Source organism: Hemicordylus capensis, chromosome 7, assembly GCF_027244095.1.
Source record: "Hemicordylus capensis ecotype Gifberg chromosome 7, rHemCap1.1.pri, whole genome shotgun sequence".
Lineage (NCBI taxonomy): Eukaryota > Metazoa > Chordata > Lepidosauria > Squamata > Cordylidae > Hemicordylus > Hemicordylus capensis.
The window spans coordinates 27,696,728-27,719,039 of NC_069663.1; the positions used below are offsets into that span (position 1 = coordinate 27,696,728).

The 22,312-nt window shown below is 52.5% G+C and overlaps 1 protein-coding gene and 1 long non-coding RNA gene across 7 annotated transcripts in view; one reads left to right on the top strand and one right to left on the bottom strand.

The window, feature by feature from the left end:
- LOC128333320 (nesprin-2-like) overlaps window positions 1-22,312 on the top strand; it is a 23,495-nt gene continuing 1,183 nt past the window's right edge. The window contains exons 1-13 of one of the 6 annotated variants that reach the window (XM_053268714.1): window positions 1-126; window positions 4,768-4,975; window positions 7,619-7,915; window positions 10,075-10,225; window positions 11,804-11,983; window positions 12,924-13,061; window positions 14,313-14,507; window positions 15,583-15,862; window positions 17,174-17,274; window positions 18,790-18,859; window positions 20,263-20,417; window positions 21,056-21,196; window positions 21,726-21,781. In XM_053268714.1, the coding sequence (XP_053124689.1) occupies window positions 7,758-7,915; window positions 10,075-10,225; window positions 11,804-11,983; window positions 12,924-13,061; window positions 14,313-14,507; window positions 15,583-15,862; window positions 17,174-17,274; window positions 18,790-18,859; window positions 20,263-20,417; window positions 21,056-21,196; window positions 21,726-21,781 (1,625 nt within the window). In that variant the 5' untranslated portion in view covers window positions 1-126; window positions 4,768-4,975; window positions 7,619-7,757. Of the gene's footprint in view, window positions 127-183; window positions 537-4,767; window positions 4,976-7,618; window positions 7,916-10,074; window positions 10,226-11,803; window positions 11,984-12,923; window positions 13,062-14,312; window positions 14,508-15,582; window positions 15,863-17,173; window positions 17,275-18,789; window positions 18,860-20,262; window positions 20,418-21,055; window positions 21,197-21,725; window positions 22,284-22,312 lie in introns of those variants that run through there. The other 5 variants (XM_053268715.1, XM_053268717.1, XM_053268719.1 and 2 more) reach the window with 5 other exon arrangements.
- The window catches only part of LOC128333325 (uncharacterized), an 11,539-nt gene continuing 3,006 nt past the window's right edge, over window positions 13,780-22,312 (bottom strand). The window contains exon 2 of the long non-coding RNA XR_008310911.1: window positions 13,780-14,713. This is a non-coding gene — a long non-coding RNA (uncharacterized LOC128333325). The remainder of the gene's footprint in view (window positions 14,714-22,312) is intronic.

Below are 22,312 nucleotides of genomic sequence, written 5' to 3' on the forward strand. Positions count from 1 at the left end.
ACTCAGCCTGCAACACAACCAGCGCCAGACGGCCCTTTCTGGGGGAGTCCCAATGATAACAACCGGCAAGCAGCCTCCCGGTCGTCGGGGCAGGGCGGCCCGGATGTTTCCGCGAAGCAGCCGCAGGTGGGGGTGCTCGGCCCGTGCAGCTGCGAGGGAGCAGCAGCAGCTGGCAGGGGGCCGGGCTGGGCTGGGCTGGGCCGGGCCTCGTTGCCGCTGCAGCAGCGGGAGCCTCGCGTTACCTGGCCGGCAGGCAGCCGCCCCTCTGCGCGCCGGGCGGGCTCGCTCCTCCTTGTGCCGCCGCGCGGGAGGAGGCAGCCGCTGCTCCCCTGCTCCTCCTCGGGCATCCGGGGCGACGAGGGGGCCGGCCTGGCTGCAGCCGCGGGGGCGCTGCTGGCTTTAGCGCGCGGCGGCGGCGGCGGCTTAATGATTGACAGGCGCGAAAGGTCAGGCGGCCGCGGCGATGCCCAGCCAGAGGACTGCAGCGCAGCGCAGCGCAGCCAGTGCCGCCGCCGACGGAGAGCCAAGCCCGGCGGGTGAGTGGGGCGAGGCGGGGAGTGCGCCTCTCGGGGGGAGGCGCGGCTGGGGAGCCCTGCCCGGGGTGGGGGGCGGAGGAGAGGAGGCCAGCGCGCGGCCCTGGGCCCCTCGAAGAAGCCCGGGATGCTGCAAGCTTCCGCTGCCCACCTGCCGGGGCGGGGGGGGGCGGGAGGACCCCCGCCGCGTCTCTCCTGCCGATTCGATCTGCACCGGGTCTGCTGCTGCCGCCACCCCGCTCCTCCGCCAAAGTGGCCGGCAGGCTTGCCTGTAAAGTTTGCCGAAGAGATGGTGTTCGAGACCGCTTCTTCAGCTCCCCGTCTGGGTTCCAGCAGCAGCAGCAGCAGCAGCAGCAGTCTACCTTAGAACAGGGGACCCCGATTATGATTATTAGTATTATTACATTTATAGCCCGCTCTTCCTCCAAGGAGCCCAGAGCGGTGTACTACATAAGTTTCTCTTTCGCAACAACCCTGTGAAGTAGGTTAGGCTGAAAAAGAGAAGTGACTGGCCCAGAGTCACCCAGCTAGTCTCATGGCTGAAGGGGGATTTGAACTCCGGTCTCCCCGGTCCTAGTCCAGCACTCTCACCACTACACCACGCTGGCCGATGCTGTCACACTGTTTCCCATTGTTGTCTCCCATCTGATGGGGGCTCAGCAGCAGCATGGGGCGCCTGTGCCTTGGAAGGCCAGTTGCTGGTGGTGGCGGCCAGGAAGCCGCCCTTGTGCCCGCCACGTCGTGGGCTTCCCAGAAGCCTCTGTGTGCAGCAACAGCAGGGCAATGGACTCTGGCTCTGGTCCAGCAGGACCCTTTGTATATCTGGGGCGTTGCTGTGGGGGGACTGGCTGCTTTTAAAGATGGGCACGGAAATCCAGGATGAAAGGCGGCCTTCTAGCAATGGGTAGCAAGTCCTGTTTATTAACCTTGCAAATATCGCTTGCACTTCCTCCAGTGTCTCCCAAAGGCACCTGGACCCAGATTATCTCCCAAAGTGCAGATGGGCTGTGATGACAAATGAAATGCACTCTGTGCATGCTCGAGGGCATTCTCTTTATGATGACTCTAAGGCATTGGGCAGCCATTTCTGGAGCGGAGCCACGCTCGCTTTCCAGGCAGGGAGTTCTGCAGGGCGGGAGACGTTCAAGACACAGGACACGATCCAAGCCTCCTTCACACCCACAATCCCAGCCTCCTCCTCCGCTTCGACAAACTCATTTCCACTCTTGAGTGTGTGCAGAAACTGGCCAGACTCTTGACTGTTTTGCAAGCTGCTTATTAGACGCGGCGAGGCTTTTGCCAGGGGCCGTTGGGGAAGTGGCTGGCTTTCGCGGTGGCTCTCTGAAGCAGTGCCCTGACTTGTTCAGGCTCTCGCCTCTGTTTCCCGAGCCTAGGAGGGCCTGATGGTGGCTGACCGGCTTGGAACTTTGCTTGGTGTTCCTGAAGGTGCGGCACGGCCTCTGCTGAGGGGGTGGGAGGCCCGAGGAGGCAACCGCTCTGGGGACGGGAGCAGAGCAGGCGCAAGTGGCTCAAGAATCCTGGCAGGGAGCAGCAAGCCACCTCTTTCTGCCGCCGGAGTTTCAAGGCGTGGCCAGAAGTGCCCTGTTTGATCAGCCTGTGGTGGTGCCTTCTCCAGTATGGGAAGGATCCAGTGGGTTCGGGGCTCTCGCTCAGTGGTGCAGCTCGTGGCTGGCATGCAGAAGGCCCCAGTTTCTGTTCCTGGCAACTTATCCAGGTAGGGCTGGGAAAGACTCCCTATAAAACCCAGGGAGCTGCTGCTGCCGGTCAGAGTAGGCAGTCCTGAGATAGGTGAGTCAATGCTCTGACTTGGTAGAAAGGTAGCTTCCCATGATAACCCCTTTCCCTTTCTCCTCATGACCAACCAAACAATATCTTTCTCCTGGTAACTGGGCTGCTTAATGTTGGGACTGAGAGGGCAAAATAATCTCTTGTCCCTGGGCCACCTGTGGAGAAAAGAGTAGGGGTGGGGGTGGGGTGGATGAATGCACTCTGAGCACGCTCAGAGGCTGTTCTACTCTTGCTACACAAACACCTGGAAACACGCTCTTGCATGCAACTCTGGCTCAGATTCAGCCCTGCTGGTCTGGTGGGAGCAAGCATGACTTGTCCCCTTAGCTAAGCAGGGTCTGCCCTGGTTGCATATGAAAGGGAGACTAGAAGTGTGAGCACTGGAAGAGATTCCCCTTAGTAGGGGATGGAGCTGCTCTGGGAAGAGCATCTGAGAGGTTCCCAGTTCCCTCCTTGGCAGCATCTCCAGGACAGGGCTGAGAGAGATTCCTGCCTGCAAGCTTGGAGAAGACGCTGCCAGTCTGTGAAGACAATACTGAGCTAGATGGACCGATGGTCTGACTCAGTATGTGACAGCTTCCTCTGTTTGTAAGCAATAGCCACCCCCAGCACAGTTACCTCCAGTGGTTGTTGTTGGTGTCTACCTTGTTTCTTTTTAGATCATGAGCCCTTTGGGGACAGGGTTCCATCTTATTTGTGTAAACCACCCTGCACCATTTTTGGAAGGGCGGTATAGAAATTGAATAAATAATCATAATAAATAATGAAGCTCAATGCCGTGCCAAGAAGCAAGCAGACCAATGGCAGGATCCCCAGGCTTCTCCGCCAAGTCTGCTGGTGGAGGATGCCAGAGACGGCCTGGGGGGACGGAGCTGTTTGCTCTGGGGCAGGAATAATTCTGCAACCGCCAGGAGAGGAGCACAGTGTTTGTCTTTGCTGCAAAGGGAATATTTGCAATATTTGGAAAGGCACGAGGGGCAGATAAGGCAGGGCACTGCTGGGACACAGCGTTTTGTTCAGAGCCTAAAAGGGCAGCTGGTTGGCCCAGTTCGAAAGGACTTCTTGCTGCCGAACACGCACGTTGAAAACGTTCCTCTAGCCAGATCGCACTTCATTTTGAACTAGAGTCTCTGCCTTGGAACCTGTTTTGAGTACTATTAATAGTGGCAAGAGTGCAACTGAGAATGCGCAGAGTGTGCCTTTTTACTCCCCTAAGGATCTACAAACAACTCCACACACCCAGAATTAGGGCAAAGGGTTTTTAGGCAGGCAGGAGCCTGTTTTTCCTCAATACCTTCCTATTTTATACTGTTAGGATGTGTTAAATTCTGGCAGTGCCTAACTTCTTAAAAATGAGACAGGGAGATGCCAGGATGGGTGCAAACCTATGTGAATACTGCAATCTCTGACCTACACACTCGGCCTCCTTATTGTAGACTATGTATTCATGAAGATGAATTCACTCTGCACATGCACAGAGGCACCCTCTTTTTTTAACCACATGACGTCTACTGCTGAATCCTGGCTCTGCAAACAAGTTTGAGGATGAACTCTAATGAACATCATTTCAAATTAAGCTTTGGATTTCAGGGCTGTTGTTTAATTCTATATATTTTTGGAGAGCCACATCCTGCTTCTCACAAGCAGGCCTTCAAAAGTTAGAATTTTGTTAGCCTGATCAAAGAGTTGGTAGGAAAACAGATTTATTTTAGAACTGTAACCTTTAATTTGATCGACTTAAACCCCTTTTAAATCCACTGAAAAGGCACCTCTGATTAATCAGGCAATACTTTTGAAAGCTTGTATTGAAAATAAAGTACCTATAATATCTTCTGAGAGGCATTCCATCCTGTGCAAGATGGAAGAAGCATTCCACCTTCACTCTTGCACGGGGAGGGAATGCCTCTCCCAAGATGCACCTTGTTTGATGATCCCCCCCTCAAAACAATTGATTTAGTAATATGCAGATTTGATTGATTAAAACAAATAGGATGAATCGACTAAGCTTTCTTTAATTGGGTAAGCAACTCTAGTTTATTTCCTTCAAGAGAAGCAGACAGAAGAACTACACGGTAGCAGTTGAGCTAAATTCTGAGCTTTTGGAACAGGTTCCGTGAGAATGTAATGCACACTGTTCTTTGTGCCTTTTGATAATCCTGCTCAACAGCTTCTCCTGCAACAGTTATCCTTTTCTGGCCTTTTCTTCTAACAAAGGGATCACATCTCTCTCCTCTTTTCTTTGGGGCCATTGGTAACGGCATCCTGCCCACCTCCAATCCAGCACCTAAGGTGACATTTGCAACTTGAGAGTGAAGCCATTTTAGGAAAGAAAGAAAGAAACCCGGCGTTGCTATTTACTCTGCCTCCTCATTTGGGAAGAGGATTAATATTGTTTGCCTAGTGATCTTGCTTCCTTCCTTTCCAGGAACAGCCTGGCGAAACATGGGTACAGCTGAAGGGTGGCAAATCTTCTAACCAAATTGCCAAGGGTGGAGATGAGAGAGAGAGAGAGAGAGAGAGAGAGAGATACTTGTTTGGGCTTTCCATCTCTGGTACTGAACGATTTGTGGACAGTTTTGTGTCTTCCTTCAGGAAACATTTTTCAGTGACAACTTTCTACATTGATTTGTCTGGTAAGACTCTTGTGTATCGTAGAGGATTTGTGGCCAGATTCTTGGGTGATTTCTTGCTTCCTGCAAAGCACCAACCAGTGGAGTGAGGTGCTCTGTAGGTATATTCATATATTTCAAGTTCCCTCCCTGGCATCTCCCAGAGAGACTCCTGCCTACAACCTTGGAGAAGCCGCTGCCAGTCTGTGTAGGCAATAGTGAGCTAGATGGACCAGTGATCTGACTCAATAGGAAGCAGCTTCCTGTGTTCCTATGACCCTCCAGCATATTTTTTTTTATTCCAAGGGAGACAGCAAGAAGGTGCTGGCATCCAACAAGAGAGACGGCTCCAAGAACAGGGGAAAGGATGACTAAAAGAGTGCCTTAGTTGAAAAGCATATTAAATACAATTTACAAGAGAAGGCTTTTTTGTTTTTTAAGACTAGTGGGAAGGGTGCAAGTCAAGGAACCTTACGAGTAGGTTTTTGAAATGCTAAGAGCACTTTAAACAGGCCCTTGATTTAGCTCAAGCCGACCTGTATCCCAGGAGCTTTCCCAGACAGCCAAGGTTTAGCACAGGTTTTCTGCAGGGCTTTACTGTGAGTCCAAAGTTGCCTCCAAAAACTGACACAAAAAGTATGTATTTATTTATTTACTCCAGATATAAACCGGGCTACACTTGTAACACGCAATGAAAACCCTGAGTCATGCGTGAAGATAGCTCGCAGGGACTTTGGGGTAAATTTGACCGATATGTGAATGCACCTCTCCATCCCGGAGGAGATAGATGCTAAAAGCCAGGAGAGAGAAAATTCCAGGTGAATGTGTGGGGGGGGGGGGGCGGGGGGGGTTTGGTGTGGGCCCTCCTGGAGAGGTGGAGAGGTCCCAGATGCAGGGGCTACGCCTAGTGCTACAGCTCTGCAGGAAGCATCAAGTCCAGTTTCGTTGTCACATGTGAGCTGGCTCACTCACCTGAGCTGTCTGCAGCATGAGACTATGGAACGATTCCCCGGAGGAGAAGTCGCTTGTTGCATGCAACTCCTTTCCTCATGCAAGGCTGTGTCCTCAGCACTAGGAGTAGCCCCTGCATCTGGGGCTAAGGAAGAGGCCCACCACCATGGGGTAGAGGGCCTCGCTCTCCAGGAGGGCCCTCGTGTTCCCCATGTGTGGCTTAATTCTTGCAAGGGGGGCTGTCTGGCACAGTGAGGGTGAATTGCATCCTTGCACCTTAAGGAGAGTCAGGGCTTAATCTGAGATTAGGACTTCTTGGGCGCATTTCTGGAACACAGCAATAACAGAGTGCCTCTGATCATGTGCAGAGGGCGTTTCAGTGAGTCACTGCAGCCTGCCCTTGTGCCAGGAGCTGGGGGGAAACGGAACTTTGGGGCCAAGTGGGACGGCTTCTTGTGCATGTACGACTCGTTCTCTCTGTATGGAAACGGGCCGTCAACAAGGAGGCTGGACCGCTTGGGCTGCAGGCTCCTCCCAGGGCAGCTTCTGCCTTCTCTTCGCGCTGTCAGTTGAGCAGGTGGCGTGGAAAATACTCAATCGGCATTTTTCTTTATGGGCTCCCGGGGCAATAAACCTTCAGGTGTGTGTTTGCGGAGGGGAAGATAAGCGGCCGTGAAATGGCTCCTCCTCAGCAAGGAGCCGGGCAGTGGGGCGTGTGTCCGTGTCTGTCCCAAGCGGGGCAGAATGCCTGGCCCTTGGTGGGCTTCCACTCTCTGCCACGAGCCAGCAGCCTGCTGCCCTCCCCAGGTTTCATTCCTCCCCAGAGGGGGCTTGCCTCTTGGGCGGGCCCTCCTGGAGAGGTGGAGAGGTCCCCGATGCGGGGGCTACGCCTAGTGCCGAGGAGACAGCTCTGCAGGAAGCATCAAGGCCTCTCCGGCCCTTTCGTGAGGCGAGGCGGGGCAGGCCCTGGCCTCAGGCGGTCGGTTCTTGGGGTTCCGGCAAGATGGCAGCCAGCTTGGGAACCGCTCGGAGCCCTGCAAGCTTTGCCTTGGAGGAGGTCCTTCCCTCGCTCTCCCTGCCAGAAGCAGCAGGAGAGAAGAGCCGCCTGGTGGCAACCTCCCCTCCTCGTGGCACTTCTTTCTGAGCCTGCAGCTTCCGTTTTGGAATTGTGGCTCCCCCCCCCTGCACTGGGCGGTGGGGCGAAGCAGCACACCACAATTGCTTGGGACCCCCCCCGTCCCCCCTGCTCAGATGTGTCGGGGATATGCAGTGGTTGGAGAAATGCACTCTGCTCATCTGCAGAGCACTTTCTTATTGCATCGTTCATGCCAGTGCTGGACCCGCCCGTGGGCAGAAATGTCATCCTGGTGAGCCCCCTTGTCTCCCCTTTCAAATGGGCTTCCGTTACTGTTGATCAGACCACTGTGCTTTAGTTTTCAGGTTGTTTTGCTTTTGCATTTGACCCCGGAGTAGTGTACATGTTTATGTTTTGTTTCTTACAACCACCCTGTAGGGTAGGGCGGGCTGAGAGAGAAGTGACTGCCCAGAGTCACCCAGTGAGTTCTGTGGCTGCCTGGGGACTTGAACTCGGTTCTCTCTGGTCCTCCTGGCCCAGCACTCCAACGACCACCCCATGCTGGCTCTTGTCTGTCTGGCTCAGGACCTACCACTGGCTTGATCTACTTTGTCCTAAAAAGAAACTCTCCTTCTCCCCAGGCAGGATTAAAGGTTGCTTGGAGCTCGCTCTGTGAATGGTGCGTCACGTAGCACTGATGGTTTCCTGGGCGATCTGCAAACTCCCAGAGAGGCCCGACGCATCCTCTGCCAAGGACTGAGGCAATCGCAAGGCTCTGGGATGCAGGGAGTTTGCTCACGTGGGGATGATCTCCCCCTGGATCCTCCTCGGGACAATTGCAGATGCTCTCGGCTCGTCGGCCCTTTTGTGGAGCAGCTGGTGCCGCCAGGAGTGGCTGTTTGTAACCTGTGCACAAAGTCCGTGGAGAAGCAGATCAGGTGAGAGGGCCTGTTGCACTGTGGAGGGTAGGAAGCTGCCTGATACGGAGTCAGACCCTCCGCCCATCTCACTTAGCATGGTCTGCGCTGACTGGCAGTGGTTCTCCAAGGTTTCAGGCAGGAGTCTCTCCCAGCCATACCTGGAGAGAGGGATGTGCACGAACCCGTTTGGAGGCTTCTGAACCGGTTCGAACAACCGGTGGTTCGGCCGGTTCGAAGGCGGGGGGTGGTCTGACTTTAAGGGTGGAGAGGATGCACTTAACCCCGGCACTCCGTTATCAAAGGCTCCTTCGGGGTGGCAGCCAGAGGCGGTCTTGCCCAGGGACTTCGGGGCCAAAGTCCAGGTCCTCCACAGCCCCTGGGGGCCCTCAAATCCTCTTTAGTCTGTCCTGGGTGGTGTGGTCGCCCTGCCGAGCATGAGGATGCTTAATTTGCAGGAGAGGGGGGTCTTCAAAGGCCTTTAGGTCCAGGCTCCAATGTTACCTAGGTGCACCTCTGGCAGCAGCATATCTCCCTGCCGCCCCGTCTCCTCTTTGCCTGGAAGTGCCAGGAAGTACCTGGTGCCCATGTGCGCAAGCGTGACATGCACACGGGCGCCAGGTACTTCCTGGTCCTTGCAGGCAAAGAGGAGAAGGGGTGGCAGGGAAGTATGCCCCCCCCCGAAGGAGCCTTTGATAACAGAGCGCCTATGGGGGAAAAGTGGAGGGAGGGGTAGGTGCACCCTCCCCCGCCCCTAAAGTCAGACCACCACCCCACTGCCTTTGAACTTCCCCCATCCGGTTCCGTGCACATCCCTGCCTGGATGTGCTGCCAGCGAATGAAACTGGGATCTTACCAGAAGACAGGAGTTTGAGGTGATCTACAAATATGAAAAACCATCAAACAAATCTTCTGCATGCCAAGCAGGGGCTGTACCACTGAGCCCCTTCCCTCAAGAAGAATATCTGACAGTGCTCACATGCAGTCACCCATCCAAATGCAAACCAGGGCAGACCCTGCTTAGCAAAGGGAACCATTCGTGCTCACCACCGCAAGACCAACTCTCCTCCCCATGTGGGCTGCTGAGCCACGTGGCCGAGAGTCAGCTCAAGCCGGGTTTTCTCAAGTAGCTCACGTCTGGGACAACACATCCGTGACCTGTGGAATTCTCTGCCACGTGATGTGGTGACAGCCAACAGCCTGGATGGCTTTAAGAGGGGTTTAGATAAATTCACGGAGGGCAAGTCTATAAGTGGCCACTAGTCTGGTGGCCATAGGCCAGCCTCAGAGGCAAGATATTTTTAACTGAGATGGTTTTGGTTGTTTTTAATGTTGTTTTGTTTTAAACATTTTAAATTGTTGTGTTTAAAATTTCTTGTTTTTGTTTTTAACTAATGTTTTACTTTTGTTTTTATCTTGTTGTTGTAAACCGCCCAGAGATGTAAGTTTCGGGCAGTAGAAAAATAAGTTGAAAAAACAAATCAATATGCTTCTCGATACCAGTTGCAGGGGAGCAACAGCAGGAGAGAGGATGGCACGCCCTCAACTCCTGCCTGTGGCTGCCAGCGGCATCTGGTGGGCCACTGTGCGAAACAGGATGCTGGACTAGAGGGGCTTCCTTGGGCCTGATCCAGCAGGGCTGTCCTTATGACCCTCAGCGTGAACTTGAGTGAGCATAGTAGGCAGGTATGTGGCTGAGCATCAGGGTTGCCAGCTCTCCAGGATTGGGCCGGAGTCTCCAGGAATCGGTATCGATCTCCAGGTATGGATAGCAACCCTGGCGCTCTGAATGGCTTGACGTGGAAAATATTAGGGCGGGGATCTCCAGGAATCATTTCACGCGGAGCAGGAGAGGCCAGGCCAGGCTTTGGACTCTGGGCGGCCCTGGTTGGATCCAGACTCGGGGGACATGAGGCCTCTCTAGTCCAGCGTCCTGTTTCCCACGGTGCCCCCACTCAGCTGCCCCTGAGAAGCCCCCAGGCAAGAGGGGAGGGCCTGCCCCCCACTCCTCTGCTCTTGCTCCCCTGCAGCTGGTATTGAGACAAGGCGACATCCTGCCTCTGAGCCGGGAGGTGGCCATTCAGTGGGGGTGGGGGGTTTGCCAGCCTGGGGGTCCTCTTGTGCAGCCGGCTCTCTCGCTGCTTTGTGCACTGCCCAACCGATTCCTGTCCCCGTGCCAGGGAGGAGCAGGTGTGGCGGCGGCAGGAGACCTTCCAAGACTGGCTCTTCCGTTTCCAGGACTGGCTCTCTGCTGCCGAGGCAACCGCGGCCTCCCCCGAGTCCTCACAGGTCTCCTTTGCCCATTCCAAGAAAGAGCTGCAGAGGTTTGAGGTAAGGAACACAGGAAGCTGCCGTATACTGAGTCAGACCCTTGGTCTATCTAGCTCAGGATTGTCTTCACAGACTGGCAGCGGCTTCTCCCGGGTTGCAGGCAGGAGTCTCCTTCTCAGCCCTCTCTTGGAGATGCTGCCAGGGAGGGAACTGGGAGCCTTCTGCTCTTCCCAGAGCGGCTCCATCCCCTACTAAGGGGAATCTCTTCCAGTGCTCACACATCAAGTCTCCCATCCATATGCAACCAGGGTGGGACCCTGCTTAGCTCAGGGGACAAGTCATGCTGGCTCCCACCAGACCAGCCGGCTCTTCCCGAGCGGCCAAGGTGCCCTCTTCCTCAACTCCCCAAGTGCTCGGGATTCACCAGAACTATTTTGGCCCGTTTTATCTCGGAAGGAGCAGCGAGGGGCCAAAAACAACAAGTCAGACAAGCGAGGCATTTAGAGCCGGTGGGCCGGCTTCCCGGGGAGGAAGCAGGTGGGGAAGAGAAGGCCGCTTTGTTCTCCTCCTCCCACCCGCCACCAAACCCTTGTGTGAATTTCCAGCTTTTGAGAGAGAGAGAAGCCGAGAATGCTTTGCTCAGAGATTCACAATACGCAGAGCCAGCCCTCTTGACTCTGGGCCAGGGCTGGAGAGCTGAAACGGACCCCTTCCTGGGATTGAGGTCTCTCCCGGGGAGACACACCTGTGCTTAATGGAAACGCCCAAGCAGGGACTGGCCTCCTTCTTCTTCAGAGCTGGCCCTGCCTGGAACCTCCTCCTCCCCATGGCGTGCCACTTGGAGGGCTTGGACTGGTGAGCAGCTGATAGCAGCAGCTGCTTATCCTCATGAGCCGGTGGGGGGGGGGCAAGCGGGGAGGCAGCTACCTCTGGTTCCTGGCAACCCTGGTTGCACCACCCCCTCTCGCCCATTCTACCCTGCCCACCCCAACGTTGAGAGCCCTGCTGCCTGCAGGCCGGCCATTCATCAGGTCGAGTGCCGAGCCCACGCAGCTCTACCTGACAAATGACCAGCCTGCAGGCAGCAGGGCTCTCAGTAATGCCAGGGCGTGATGGGACGGGGGAGAGAGGAGCGGCTCGGAGCCAGAAGCAGCTGTGCCTCGCCCGGTGCCCACCCCCAGCTCATCAGGACAAGCCCCTACTGGCTAACACATGCCGCAGTGGATGTTCTGAAAGGTGGGCACGAGGCTCGTCTTCTGGGTGACCATGATGCTCCTCCCGAATATTTTAGCTGGGTGCTGCTGGTGTGTTCGTGGTTTGGTTGCTTGATGCTGACCTCGGAGGGCCCCCTCGCCTTAAACACTGGGAGCGGCCTTGGATGTTCTTTGTCAGGGGAAAGCAGGGTGTCAGTCCCACCCGGGAAATCGATCCAAGCCAAGTGCGCTCAGCACCAGCTGCACCCCCCCCCCACCGGCCAGCATGTCTGCAAAGGGCTCCGGAGCGGCTGCTTCTGAAAAGTGGCTGAGCTCCTCCCGCTGGCTGTCACTGGGGGCTGGTGCCGCTTTGGGGGACGGAGCCTTTGGCCTGGACCCCGTCCCGCTGCCGCCCCCGCCTCCCGTGCTTGCTGCTTCCTTTTAGGCGCTCCAGAGGCAGGTCTGGGAGCATCTGTGGCCTCTGGAGTCCTTGAGCCGGCAACTCCGTCAGCTGGCCAGGAGTGGCAGCGCCCTCGGCCCACAGCTCAGATCCGCAGTCCAGGAAATCAACCAGCGCTGGGATGACCTGCGCACCCGGACAGCGGCCATTTACAAGAGGCTGAAGGTGAGCCCTAATGCGGGCCGAGGCAGGGGTGAGGAGGAAACCTGGATGGAGTGGGAATTCAAGGGCAGCCCTGCCGGACTGAGCCCAGCGTCCACCTAAGGGGCATCTTCCTTCCCAGAGGGATGCCTCTAGGAAGCCTACCAGCGAGGCATAAAGGCAGGTGCCCTTCATCCACTGATTGAAGGTATACTGCTTCTGGATAGGGAGGCTCCATTTGGCCAGGGTGGTGACTAATCGCTCTCGAGAGTCCTCCTTCACAGATTTGTCTCCTTTCCTTTCCAAGCCATCTTGGCTCATGGCCTTACATTTCAACCTTCTGTTTTGACATATCTGTCTTCTCCAAGCAGGAGGATAGGTTGAAAAATGTGAGAATAGGGTTTTGTAGTCCATCGTCCCCTGCCCCCCCCCCCCCCCGATTACGACAGCAGTGGACTCGAATACGGCAGCCGTGAATGCCCCACGGAGAGACCTTCAAGGCCAAGTTGAAGACAGACCATCCTGGAGAGAATCGATCTCTGGGGTCGTTTAGACTCAGCACCAACTTGAGGCACTTCATCAATCAACCAATCAGCTTTTTGTCCATTCTTGAATGATGCGGGGTGGGGGGGGGGGTTAAATTTTTTTTTTTAGGAAATTTAAATTTTTAAGTACCCATTTAAAAGGCAGTGAAGTGCTGAGCCCTGATCGGTGCATCAGGAAAGAATGCACTGGAACTTCTGGTCTAACCATTTTCTCTCATCCCAATCCCACACTAGAGACTCCATTTCAGGCAGATGGTTGGGAACTGTGTGGCAGCACCCTCTGGTGTTTGTCACTTGAATAATACATGCACACCGTTTTTAAGGAGCTGCTTGAGGGCTTGTCCAGGTAGCTTTGGGTCCTGGGGAGCCCTCTTTGATTTGCTGTTGCTTCTCCCTCCCTCCCTCCCTCCCTCCCTCAGCATTTTGTGAGCCAACAGGAAGAGTTTGAATTGGAGACCGAGACCATCCGGGTATGGCTGATGGAACTGGATCTCCGACTCACAGGCGTGGAGCACTTCTCGGGAGGCACCTTGCTGGAGAAAATGATGCAGCTACAGGTAAAGCAGAGTAGGAGGGTGTGCTGGAGCAGAAGCAGCTAGGATGCAAATTACCTACAAGATCATTCCCCAAAGGATGCATTGCACTGTTGGGGCATCTTAGCTCAGAATTTTCTGGGGAAATGAAAACGAGGTTTTGGGACCTCTGGATTATTGCAAGAAAAAAAGGGAAGAACCCTGATCCCCCAACATAACTGGACTGGTTGAATAAAATGTGGATAGAGTGTCCTTTGTTAAATTGACAATTATTTTTAAATTGACCAAAGTAAAAGGAAGGAAGGAATCCAGAGAGGGATTCCATTCATAACTGAACTCCCTTTATTTATAATAAAATTCAGGGCAACGTGCTGCTGTTTGTTTTGATAGGTTCGGTTTAAGATGTAATCGTGGCATATTGCTGCTTTGTTGTATTGGGAGTCATACATTGTTTTCCTTTCTATGCTCATGTTATAATCAGTTAAAATCAATCAACTTTTTTTTTTTAAAGTGAACTCTGTGGCAGAAAAAGGCCCACCTGCTATTGGAGCCTGACAGGGTGGGGCCTGCATGCACCTGCTAGTCTGTTTACATACAAAGTCTCAGGTTGTCTCTAGGTAATCGTGTGCAAATTAGGAGTGCTTCCTGGAATCCTTAACTCTTTCTGTTCTCCTTTTCAACTCTGGTTTAGATGGGCTGTGTATTAAGTGAACACCAGTAAATATCAAGGTTCCAAGCATGGTAATCCAGAATTCTGTCTAATTCCACTTAAACATCAGAATACTGTAATATACGCAAATTTAGTTAATTAAAACAGGGTGCAGAACTCTGCTTTTCTTGGCACTTTGCAGATTTTCTTGGTTACTTTTCTTGGTTACTCTGCAGATATATATATTTTTTAATAGTTATTGTTCTGCTCAGGATTCACAACCCTGACCCCTGTCCATCCCCACAGGTGTGGGATGATGTAGGCAAAGTATGTGGTTCCAAGCAGGCTTGATCTTTTGGGGTTAGGGTTAGCCTTTGCAGGAATTAACCACAGCATATTTCTGCCAAGGTTTTCAAGGCTTCTCATGAGGGCTAGAAACTTGATGATTATTTTTTACATCCATGTTGGGTATCAGCTCTGGTGTTCGGGCCCAGCAAATGTGCGGGATCCAAGCATCCACAGACATGACAGTAGATCAGATGTGAGGGTGGTTCTGAATTCAGCAAAGGATCTGTGGGAGCAGTGTTGAGTCCTGACCCTGCTCCGCCTCTGTCCCTGGTGTCCAGGAGTTCAAGCAAGACGTGCAAGCCAATGCCGAGCGTGTGGACCGGTTGCTGGTGCATGGGGAACGCTTGATCCAGAAGAGCCAGCCTGAGGATGCCGAGATGCTGGAGGAAGAGCTGCAGGACTTGAGCTGCGTCTGCCAGGAGGTTTTCCACAGGGTGTTCCGCTTCCACTGGCGCCTGGGAAGCATCTGGCTGGTACGTAGAGACAAGGAAGCAGCCAGGTACCGGCTCAGACCCTTGGTCCATCGAGCTCAGTCGATTCAGTTTATTACAATCACAGATCAATGTACCATCTAGCTCAGTATCGTCTTCACAGACTGGCAGCGGCTTCTCCAAGGTTTCAGGCAGGACTCTCTCCCAACCCTACCTGGAGATGCTGCGTACAGTTCTGGTCACCACATCTGAAAAAGGACATTGTAGAACTGGAAAAGGTGCAGAAGAGGGCAACCCAGATGATCAGGGGCCTAGAGCACCTTCCTTAGGAGGCAAGGCTACAACACCTGGGGCTGTTTAGTTTAGAAAAAAGACGACTGCAGGGAGACATGATAGAAGTCTATAAAACCATGCATGGTGTGGAGAAAGTGGATAGAGAGAAATTCTTCTCCCTCTCACATAACACTAGAACCAGGGGTCATCCCATGAAACTGGTTGCCGGGAAATTTAGGACCAACTATCAGAAGTATTTTTTCACATAATGCATAATCAACTTGTGGAATTCTCTGCTACAAGATGTGGTGACAGCCAACAACCTGGATGGCTTGAAGAGGGGTTTGGATAACTTCACAGAGGAGAGGTCTGTTCGCGGCTACTAGTCGGAGGGCTATAGGCCACCTGCAGCCTCAGAATGCCTCTGAGTACCAGTTGCAAGGGAGTAACAGCAGGAGAGAGGGCATGCCCTCAACTCCTGACTGTGGGCTTCCAGCAGCATCTTGTGGGCTACTGCATGGATGGAACAGGATGCTGGACTAGATGGGCCTCCTTGGGCCTGATCCAGCAGGACTGTTCTTATGTTTTTATAATCTAGAGTTTCCATGTCCCCCGGAATTTCGGATTTCACCCAGATTCCCCCAGATTTCAGCTTTTTGTTGTTGTTTTTTTAAAGCTAAGCTCTAGTCCTTGTAGAAGTGGAGTTACGGAGCAAAACATGCAGTCACTATTCTGCTCAAAAGTTATTTTCAAGCTAATTTACATAGTATGCAAATTAGGCAGCCAGATTTGGAAAGCCAGAACCTGGCAACCCTATTATGATCTGACCAACTCCTTCCTCCAGGTGCTTGAGAGCAAGTGGTGGTCGGATCAAGAGAGTGACTTGGAGTCAGACTGCTTCACGGAAGACTCCCTGGAGCTGGTGGAGAACCATGAAATGGGACTGCCTTTGCCCCCTAATGGCCCAAGGTGCCAACCCACCCCGAAGACGGCTCTTCTCCGTTGCAAGCGACAGGCTCCCAATTTAGTGGGAGTTGTGGATCTGGAATGGGACCCTTCGGTGGACGTAGGAGGATCCACTTCGCACGATGAGGAGGATTCCTCGTACTACAGCGCCATCACAGGTAGATGAGGCCCAGGAGATGACATATGCCCTTGGGGGTTCACTCCCCCCCACACACACAATTTGGGTATGGGTCTAGATCAGGCCTGCTCAACTTTGGCCCTCCCCAGCTGTTTTTGGACTACAGCTCCCTGACCTTCCAGGGTTTTTAAATTGATGTAAACTGTTTTAAATGGTTTTAAACGTTTGCCCTGGTTTTCCAGGGTTTTAAACTGTTTGAATGTTTAATTGGTTTTATTCTGTTTCTATAGTTAACTGGTTTCAGTTGTTTTTTATTTTGTTTGTAAACCACCCTGATCCATTTTTTGGAAAAGTGCAACTTGGCAAAAAGGCACCTTTTAACGTGGTGATTATCTGTGTTTAGCAGGGGGAGAGTAACTGGCCCTCTCCACCCCCAGCACAGCACCCCTCCAGTGGCTGTTGCTGGTGTCGATCTTGTGTTTCTTCTTAGATTGTGAGCCCTTTGGGGACAGGGAGCCATCTTATTTATTTATTATTTCTCTGTATAAACCACCCTGAGCCATTTCTGGAAGGGTGGCATAGAAATCAAATCAAACAAATAAATAGAAATTGAATGAATGAATGAATGAATAATCCCCAGCCGCCGTGGCCAATAGCCAGGGATTATGGGAGTTGTAGGCCAACATCTGCAGGAAGGCCAAAGTTGAGCAGGCCTGACCTAGATGGTGAGCCCTGGTCCTGAACACAGTTTCCAAGTCCTAAGCACTGGCTTAGCCCTTCTCTCAGGTCTCGGGAGCGGCAGCCATCTAGTGGTGCCTTCAGATATCGTTGCCTTCATGAGGACTAGTAAACCTACACCCTTTTGGAAAGTGAAAGCCAAGAATCATAAGCATCTAGCGTGGGCAGCTTCACTGCATTGCTAAGAGTTGCGCAGTGCAGCTTTTTCTGTCGGAGGGGGCACGGATTCCCCCCATCATTGGAAATCTGCCTCTTCGCTTGTTTGCAGATATAAACCTGCCTGATTGATCACGGCACCTTTTCCACATATCAAATGTTTAAAAATCCATGCAGCCTACTATTGTTGTCCTTATTTTGCCAACGTCTGCTACCCCCAGGAGTAGAAAGTGGGGCGAGGAGCACAGGTCTGTGTAGAGGAGTGACTTATTTCTGCCTCCTCCCCTTGAAGGATCTGCAGAGCACGCTATTCTCATCTATTCCCACCCTAAAATTCTTGAGTTTTGCTCACCACATCTCATTCCCCCCCCATAAGGACTAGAAACTTGCTAAGTTTTTCTTAGGAGTTAATTTGGAATGAACTTGGATTCCCTTCACCTTCTCTTCCACCTTGCAGGTTTGGGCCACTGGGAGGAGCCTAGCCAGAGGTGCAGACGGTCCTCTCGGCAGGTGTGCCGTTCTTTGACTCTGAGATGTGGCAGCCAAGAAGACTCATTTGTAGGTACTGGGAAGGGCAGGCGAGGAGAGAGGTCTTAATCCCAGGGCCTGAAAGGGGGGAAATAATGTTGACATTCTGTACCAGATAACTACCCCCTTTCCCTTCCACCCTTGTTCTCGGACTTGCCAGCTATCCTTCCCTGAACGGAAGATTCTTCCCACTCTGAAACCTTGCCTTCCTTCTGGACAGTTCAAATTTTATTGCACTTTCCTGGGAGGGGTTGTTTGCAAGAGCTGAGCTTGCTAAATCAAAGCAGAGTGTTTTCAAACCAGCCTTGCAGAACTGGAGATCCAAGCAGAGCTCTGACCAAGACTGTAGCTCCTGTGCAGGTGAATGCATAATGCACTTTGTTCCAAAGCTCGTGCAAGACCTTCACTTTTTTTCTGGCATTCATGCCTAGGTGAGAGTCTCTCTCTCCATATCTCCCTCCCCCCTCCCCCCTTCCCAGCAGAGTAGAAAAGAAAAGCTTTGTATTTACAGTTCAGTCTTGAACTGGGCTAATCAGTCTTGGGGTGCATTTTGCTGGCAGCAAGCCAGTCCTGATCCAGTGGGACTGACACCCCAGGAAATGCGGCTAGGACTGCAGTCTTAACTGTATTGCTTTGAGCATATAATCAGAAATGCTGCTGATTCCATCGTGGGTCAGATTATGGGGAGGCAGAGGCCTTGTGGGGAGTCTAAATGCAAGCATCACCTGGTTGGCTGGAACCAAGATCCGTCTCGCCCAGCGTTCTGTTTCAAACAGCCCACAAGCAGGGCTTGAAGGTCTCCGTCACTGGGTGTGGAGAGGTAGACTGCTTCTGTGTATGGAGGTGCCATTCAGCTGTCATGGCTCACAGATGTAAACAGGCCTCCTGGATTTATTTGGCCTTCTGAGTTCCCTTCCCCCCCCCCCGCCGCCTTTTGGGGGAACATCACACACAAACCAGGAGTGGCTCATCCTAACAAGCTGGGGGGTGAGGGCAGGCAAAGGAGGTACAGCTGCCTCTGCTTCCCAGAGTCCAGTTTGCTCCTCAACCTCCCATCCCACCCAGCTCCAGCATTAATGAGAGATAGGAGAGGAGAGCTGGTCTTGTGGTTGCCAGCATGACTTGTCCCCTTAGCTAAGCAGGGTCTGCCCTGGTTGCATTTGAATGGGAGACTAGAAGTGTTTGCACTGGAAGAGATTCCCCCACTCAGGGGATGGAGCCGCTCTGGGAAGAGTATCAAGGTTCCAAGTTCCCTCCCTGGCAGCGTCTCCAAGAGAGGGCTGAGAGAGACTCCTGTCTGCTGCAACCTGGGAGAAGCCGCTGCCAGTTTGTGAAGGCATTACTGAGCTAGATAGACCACTGGTCTGACGCATCAGTATACGGCAGCTTCCTATGTTCCCATGCGCTGCCTGCAGTCTGCACAGTTAGCCATGCACATCTCCCTGACAAATGGCCAGCCTGCAGGCAGCACAGCTCTCATGAATGGTGGAGCAGGGTGGGAGAGAATATTACACACAATGTTCTCCTTTTTCAATTTTCCAACAGGTGCAAAATGACTTCCAAGAGGGGTGGGAAGGCTTTTTAACCAACAAGGAAATGCAGCTCTGTCATTCTGGTAAGTCAGCAAGCTTACCTGTTCAGGGTTTCCCTTTCCCTTTCTAAAATAAATGACTGGTTGATGTTTGCCTCTCCCCATCACAGCTGTCTGAAGTGTGTGGTGTGAATGTCTGAGTCTGGCTGTCCAGGCATGATCACAGCTGTTGAGGTCTAGGGCGATTGGGTGCCAGGAAGATCTCCTGCACGCCCCCCCCCCCCCCGGAAATGCATGGCATTCTTGACAGAGATTTACAGACCGCTGTTCAACAAAAGTTCTCAAAGTGTTTTATGTAGGAAGATAAACAATAAATGAGACTGTCCCCTGTCCCCAAAGGGCTCACAATCTAAAAAGAAACAGAAGGTAGACACCAGCCACAGTCACTGGAGGGATGCTGTGCTGGGGCTGGATAGGGTCAGTTGCTCTCTCCCTGCTAAATATAAGAGAATCGCCACTTTAAAAGGTTACTCCCTGCTTAGCTAGCAGGGTTAACTGAGTGTTTAAAAAGGAAAAAGAAGTGGGAAACAGAAACACCCCCCCCAAAACAAACAAACCCCAAACCCACCAGGAACTTAAAGAGGCAAAGAAACCCAAAGTTGCTGAATAAGTTAATGTTGTCTTTATTCTGCATAGCCTGATGCGTTTGGGCATTGCTCTTCCTCGGAGGCAAGTATGCTGTATCTTTGTTCTCTTGTTGGAAATTAAATCCTGCATCAGCTGGATTTGAACGCGCTTGAAACATGTCAGGCTATACGGAATAAAGACAATATCGACTCATTCAGCATCTCTTGGGTTCCTCCCTTTTTCCTCTCCCTGGTTAACAGAGTGTTCCATCTCTTCTGTCTTGAGACTGATGCCAATTTTAAATCAAATCCATCCCTTGACTACTAATTCTTAACTGCTAGCCAATATTCTGGGGTCGAGAGTGTGAAGAACGGACTAATCAAGAATCATTTATGTGTTTAGATGTTGCTTGGTCTGGGGGTTAGTGAGGTCAGCCTGGCAACGGTTGCTAGGCCCTGGGATGGAGACGGGGAGAATTCCATGGATCTCGGACCCCAAGAAGCTGACCCTGTTGGAAGTTAACTGTCAAGGAAGAGGCTGGCAGAGGAACGGGACTCCAAGTGGGGAACAGTAAACTGGAACTGGTTGGGCTTTGCACTCTGCATTCCTTGGAAAGGACCGCCTTTTGTTTGGGTTGTGAAACATTAAACCCTCTTTGTGGTCGAAATGTTTGGACTTTCTCTGCTGGAGTCACACCCCATGCGGAAAGCATTCCCCTGCTATCAAGGGCAATAGATGATTCTAGGAGAGGAATGCTGGAGATACAGTGGATACAGGACCCGCCCCATGGGGACCAAGGCTTCATTTTAGAGTCGGGATTCCCACCCTCATCTTCAGGTTCTGACTGTTCTCTCCGATAGGCAAGTCCCTGCCAAGGGAGCGAGATGGGGACCAACATCCACAGACTCTGCCACGGCGGAAGGGGAGTTGCCACCCAACAGAGCCGCTGGGGTTTGACCCCCAACGTGTTGAGAGCTGGCTGGGCCAGGCCTGGCAGGAGAAGCCGGAGGTGCAGGTGAGCACTAATGCTGCCCTGGGAGGTCGTGAACCCCGACACGGTTGGATTAAATAAGAGATTTGGTTATTTAAGGTTTGTTTATCCAAGCTTTTTATTTTATTGGGGAAACTTTTTGCATAATCGTCATGCCGTGAACCCCTACAGAGCTGTTTCATGCTGCTCTTTTGGGTGGGGGAAAGCGTTGAATTAACGTTTTAATTAAACATCCATGCAGCACCTGAAAGGGCAATACTGAGGACTGGATCAGCCCTGGCATTGCTGGCAGTGTTCAGGCCATGCAAGAAAATCCCCAGGCTGACTCTTGCTTTTAATCTTCATTTGCATGCCCCTTGGGACTGCTGTTCCAGAACATCTCCACCGCTGTCAAGGCATTGCGGGGGGCGGGGGGGGGGCAGTGTTCCCTCGCACAGGGATTCCCAGATGTTGTTGACTACAACTCCCAGAATCCCCATCCAAAGGCTGTTGCAGCTGGGGGTGCTGGGAGTTGTAGTGAACAACATCTGGAGATCCCTGTTTCAAGGGGACACTGGTTGGGGGCCGTTTCTGGCCTGGGGAGTGTGTGCCTCTGGCCGTTTTGTTTCAGCTGCTCCAGTGACCTCGCCTTTGTGCCGCCTCCCCTTCTGTTCGCTCTGCAGGGCACTCCCGCAGCACATGGGTGCGTGCCCTTCCCTTCGCAATCCCAAAGAACCGGGCGGCGGCGGGTCAAGCGGCAGCAGAAGCCCCAGCAGCAGCCAAAGAGGAAAACCAAACTGACCTTCATTGGCCAGCCCGGGCAGGCAAGTAACCAGCCAGTAAGCCAGACCCAGAATGCAGCCCAGCCAACGCTCAGGGGCTTGGCTCTCTCTTGGGGCTGAGAAGCCAAGCAAGGCTGAGTCCCTGCAGGGTTTGAATGTGACATCCTGAAGTCTTAAGGCAGGGACTCCTTGTCCTGGAGGGACAGCTGGCCTGGGCATCCTTAAGGAGGGCCACAAGCCTTGCATGCTGTGTTTTGTAAGGGGGACCCTGACTCCCCTGCTAACTGGGCAAAGAGGCCAAGTTTTTATATGGCGATTCTCTTTATTTAGCAGGGGGAGAGTAACTGGCCCCATCCACCCCTCCAGTGACTGTTGCTGGTGTCTCTCTTACGTTTCTTTTTAGATTGTGAGCCCTTTGGGGGCAGGGAGCCATCTTATTTATTTATTATTTGTCTGTGTAAACCGCTTTGGAAACTTTTGTTGAAAAGCGGTATATAAATATTTGTTGTTGTTGAACCTCCTGCCTGTGCTTACTTTCTCTCTCTCCATTTCTTTCTTTGCCTATGCACAGATCTGCAGGAGGAAACAGCTGGATCCCCACTCGCCAGATGTGGCTATTGAGAAGGAGTAAGAGGCCTCTTGAAGCCTGTCCTTGCCACTTCACACACAGACATAGCTCTGCTTTACTCCTTGTAGGGGGCAGGCAGGACCCAGGAATAATGACCCGTGCCCCCCAAGTGAAACGATCTAATGCCAGAAGCAAAAGAGGGATTTAGAAGGATGCCTCCGCTTTCGTTTGAGGTTTCTTCCCTCGACTTCTGGCTTAGTCATTGGGAGTGGGAGGACGCTCTAATTGGGGATGACCAAACTCAGTTCTGGCATCCTGACCTCCTGGGTTTCACCCCATTTGAATTCTAGCAGGAAATGCAGCTTTCGGACTGTCAGTAACCGATTATGTGCCTTTGCAGCAGCAATGTATAATACAAAAATCTCACACTCCCGTGAGAAGAGTTTAAAAAGAGGGAAGAAATTTTGTCCTTTGAGCCACCTTGGGTGATGGTTATATCCAGCACAATATGATGTTGTTGTCTGTTTATTTAAGGTAGAATAAAATCAATTCAAAACACCAGTTTTTAAAAGTATAAAGAGTATTCAAAG